We start from the raw sequence: 4,173 nt of genomic DNA on the forward strand, positions 1-4,173 counted from the left end.
AATAAATAAGAAAGAAAAAGAAAAAAAGAAACAACAATCACAATAATACACTGAACTTTCAGAAGATGAAAACAGAGCTAGGCTTACTAGAGGTGGGAAAGGGGAAGGGGGGGTCAGCAATAAACTGGTTATTGGACACAAAAAAAGAATGATTACATATGTTAATGATGAATAAGCTAATTATCCTTATTTGACCATCACATATTGATAGTCAATTCTACCCCACAAATATGTAGAAGTTTCAATAAAAAATAAATTTAGAAAAAATTTTTGAAAGTCTTCTACACATTATAAATCCCTGTACAAATACAAGTTACTTGCCTGAAAGAGATTTATGGTTGAGAAAAGCAATAGCCCTGGAGACTAATCATTAGAGCTTTTCTATGAGTTCTGCAGTCATAAAGCAAGTCACTACACAACTCTAAACCCTCACTTTAAAGGAGGTGAAATATATGATCTCTTACAGTCAAAGTCTTGACATTCCATTTTTATGAAATGGAGGGGATACCAATATAAGGTTGATGTCAAAGGAAATTTTTTTTTCCTTCACCAGCCTTGCCTGGAAGAAATGATATTCATGATTTTCCCTTCTACTCAGGGCTGTGTTGTTTCTCTTGATGTAGTGTCAGTCCAAGGGGTAACACTGTCTACATTAAATGGATCTTATATGGATTTTTGTGTGTATGTGTGTGGCTGGCCAGTACAGAGCTCAAACCCTGGACCTGGGTGTTATTAGCACCACACTCTAACCAACTGAGCTAACCAGCCAGCCAAATCTTGTACAGATTTTAAAAGATAATGTCCAATTTAGACCAAGTGCTTAATGTGTTTGCTACCTCTCCCCTTCTTCTTTTCCACAGCCTGCAACTAACCCTGTCTAGCTAAGAGGATTGGAAACTTAAAGGAAATCTGACCGCAGTCTCTCCAGGCTCACATTTCTAATGAGGATCTGCGGAGGGTCTAGAGTTGTGAGGTGACTTGCTTATGCTGCAGAATTCATGGTAGTCTCCCAGGCCCTCGCTTGTTGCTTCCCAGCAGTTGGTGCTGAGAATTACAATTTGGTGCATACAACCCCCGAACTACCACTACCACCACCAAAAGGGAGAAAGAGTCCTAATTCTGGTGGACATAGCATGTGTACATATTTAAAGAGGCTCTTTCTTGTTCTCATTCTCATGGTCTTTCAACAACTCAACCTCAGATTCTGTGATTTTGCCTGGTGAACTGCAGTCCTAGACACCATAGTTTCCTGACACTTTTTGGCCCAGGGAATAGAAACTAAGAACACCAATTTCCTGACTTCTTCCCACAACCCCTTGCCCATCCTAGCATATCTCCATTCATGTTATTGCACTCCCTATTCCAAATGGTTAATTTCAAAGCAAAACATTAAAACTCAAATTTTATTATAATACATCTTGCATTACATTTGAATACTAAACAGTTGAATATATACTCAAAATTAGTTACCAAAAGTTATTTACTAAACAAGATTTTTACCAAAAATGTTAGGGTCGGGAAAAAAAAAACACTAATAAAAAGTACTCCAAAATGTTAACAATGTTTCCATAGGTAATGGGATTGTGGGTGATATATACTTTCTCATTTTCTGTATTATCAATATTTACAATTAATTCACAATCAGGAAAAAATATTAAATGATATTTAAGACATTTAATCTGATTGTCACCTATAAGAAAAGGCAACTCACTATCCATTTGAAAGATTCCTTTAGACTTCTGATTGACCTTGCTCAATGATAACTGCCCAACCTTTGGATGCAAAGACAGTCCTCCCAATTTCACTTCCCCTAGTACTCACAACAGCTGTGATCACCAAGTCTTCTTTAGAAATGACATGTTCTTAGGTATTAATTGCCCTCAGCAATTGTGGGTTAGTTAAAATTTCCAATTAAAAAGTAGCAAAGTATAGTTCTGATGAATCTGAGGGTACCAACAAACAAATAATTCAACAAATATGTACTGCCCTCAAGTAGTTTCAGTTCTGCGAGCCTGGTGATGAGAGGATGGGGCAGGGAGTGTGGAATAATGAAGCCTGAGAAGGCAGACCTCCCATCACTGTGTTCCTGTAAGCTTCCCATTTCCTAGCCTCCAATATGTATTCTTTCCTTGGTGTACATACGTGTATGTTTCCATAACACACCAGAGTGTTCCACCACACTAATTCTGAGTACTTCAAGGTCTTGTAGGTAATGCTCGGTCTGAGATAGGCCACCCAAGTCAGTGATTGTAAGTAGCAAGAGAGAAACCAACACATGTTCTAGATTCTGAGCCAGAGTCTGTGACAACTAATTCTTGCTGGAGAGAAGAGCCTTGATTAAGGGATGTCTCCAGATCCTCTCTTCATGCCATTGCAAGTGTTATAACCTCTGCCTGTAATGTTCCTCTTCTCCCCTGACCTTGACCTGGCTAACTTTTGCCTTTTAAGTCTCAGCTGAGGTGGCATTACATCCAGAAAGTCTTCAGTGACTCATAGATCAGGTTAGGTACCCTTGCCTTGTACTTCGTGAACCCTGGATTTATCCTACCAAAGTACTTATCATACTTTACTGTAATTACCTGTTTAGTAAATACATATATCCCATTAGCCCTTGGCTCTGGGAAGTCAATTACCATCTGCCCCAACAGCTAGCACATAGCAGGTGCTCAATAAATAAGTAGACCTGAATTGACCTCAGCAGGAAGTTCAGGGCTGAGGAAAGAACTGGCAAGGGGGTAAAATGAGCCACCATTCCTCAGATACTATGAAACTGCCTCAGATACTATCATACTGATCCAGGGCACAATTCAACATTTCACAACCTCACAGTTCAACATTTTGGACAGCTGAATAACTCTCAGCAAGTGCCACCACCTGCCAAATACACAAATGCTCTTGCTGTGCAGGGATCCTTGCCATCTTATAAGGGGCTCTTTAAGGATCTCTACCCCAATTCTGGACTTACTGTGAAGGTACCCAGGGCAGTTATACCTGGTTTGGCAGTGGGGTGAACAGGATATCGATGAGAGTCCTCATCCAGAAATGGGTTAGGCATGTCTAGGAAATGACAACCATTCTTCTGGGAGAGCACCTGGGTAAAAATTTTCTTCCATGCAATACTTCAACAATCATCAAACATCTTTGCGTGGATCTCCTCTTACAGTATTGAACTGGGCTATAAGGATAGAAACCCTGATCTCAGAAAACTTCTATCTTCTGCAGAGTCTCACCCCCAAAGTGAATTCCCTGCATTTCACAATTGTACAACTCTTGCCCACAGAGTTAAACTCTGGTGTGTGTTCTCTGATGCTGCATGAGGCCTGACCTATGCCTAAATGTTTTCCTGCATTCACTACATTCATAAGGCTTCTCCCCAGTGTGGATTCTCTGGTGCTGGGTGAGAGCTGAGCTCTGATTGAAGGATTTTCCACATTCATTACATTCATAAGGTTTCTCTCCAGTGTGAATTCTTTGATGTTCAATAAGGATAGAGCTCCTACCAAAAGCCTTTCCACATTCAATACATTCATAGCCTTTATCTCCAGTGTGAATTTTCTTATGTTGAATAAGGGCTGAGCTGCGGCTGAAGGCTTTCCCACATTCACCGCATTCGTAAGGTTTCTCTCCAGTGTGAATTCTCCGATGCCTAATGAGCTCTGAGCTGCCCCTGAAAGCTCTTCCACATTCACAACATTCATAGGGTTTTTCACCACTATGAATTCTCTGATGTCTAACAAGGTCTGAGCTCAAACTGAAGGCTTTGCCACATTCTTTACATGCATATGGTCTCTCTCCAGTATGAATTCTCTGATGTCTAATCAGCTTTGAGCTCTGGCAAAAGGCTTTTCCACAGTCAAAGCACTCATACAGCTTTTCCCCAGTAAGCATTCTCTGTCGTGGAATATCATTTGAGTTCAGACTGAGACTTCCTTCACTTTCATTACATTCAAGGACACTCTGTTCTGTGGGGGTTTTCAGGTTGAAGGTTGCTAGACTGAAATGTCTTTCCTGGGAAGGAAGCTGACTCATTTTGTTCCTTGCAGCACTTCCCTTTTGCTTCTCAGGGTTGTCCAGACCTCCCAAAGCTTTTTCAACTATCAGTTCTGAAGGATTTTCACCAGGAAGTCTTCCTGGGGATATCATAGCTGCTGAAGCTACACATTCAATAATTTC

At 40.5% G+C, this 4,173-nt stretch overlaps 1 protein-coding gene across 1 annotated transcript; it reads right to left on the reverse strand.

The window, feature by feature from the left end:
• Window positions 1-1,384: 1,384 nt before the first annotated feature.
• On the reverse strand, window positions 1,385-4,167 carry LOC103584148 (zinc finger and SCAN domain-containing protein 30). The gene has a single exon (XM_008565256.1). It carries the CDS (start codon window positions 4,141-4,143, stop codon window positions 3,283-3,285), a length of 861 nt encoding a protein of 286 aa, XP_008563478.1. The 5' UTR covers window positions 4,144-4,167; the 3' UTR covers window positions 1,385-3,282.
• Window positions 4,168-4,173: the final 6 nt, after the last annotated feature.

The sequence above is a fragment of the Galeopterus variegatus genome, unplaced genomic scaffold (genome assembly GCF_000696425.1).
Source record: "Galeopterus variegatus unplaced genomic scaffold, G_variegatus-3.0.2 Scaffold45640, whole genome shotgun sequence".
In the NCBI taxonomy this organism is placed as follows: Eukaryota; Metazoa; Chordata; class Mammalia; order Dermoptera; family Cynocephalidae; genus Galeopterus; species Galeopterus variegatus.

Coding starts and splice junctions, on each gene's coding strand:
- LOC103584148 (XM_008565256.1), bottom strand. CDS start 4,143: ATGATATCCCCAGGAAGACTTCCTGGTGAAAATCCTTCAGAACTGATA.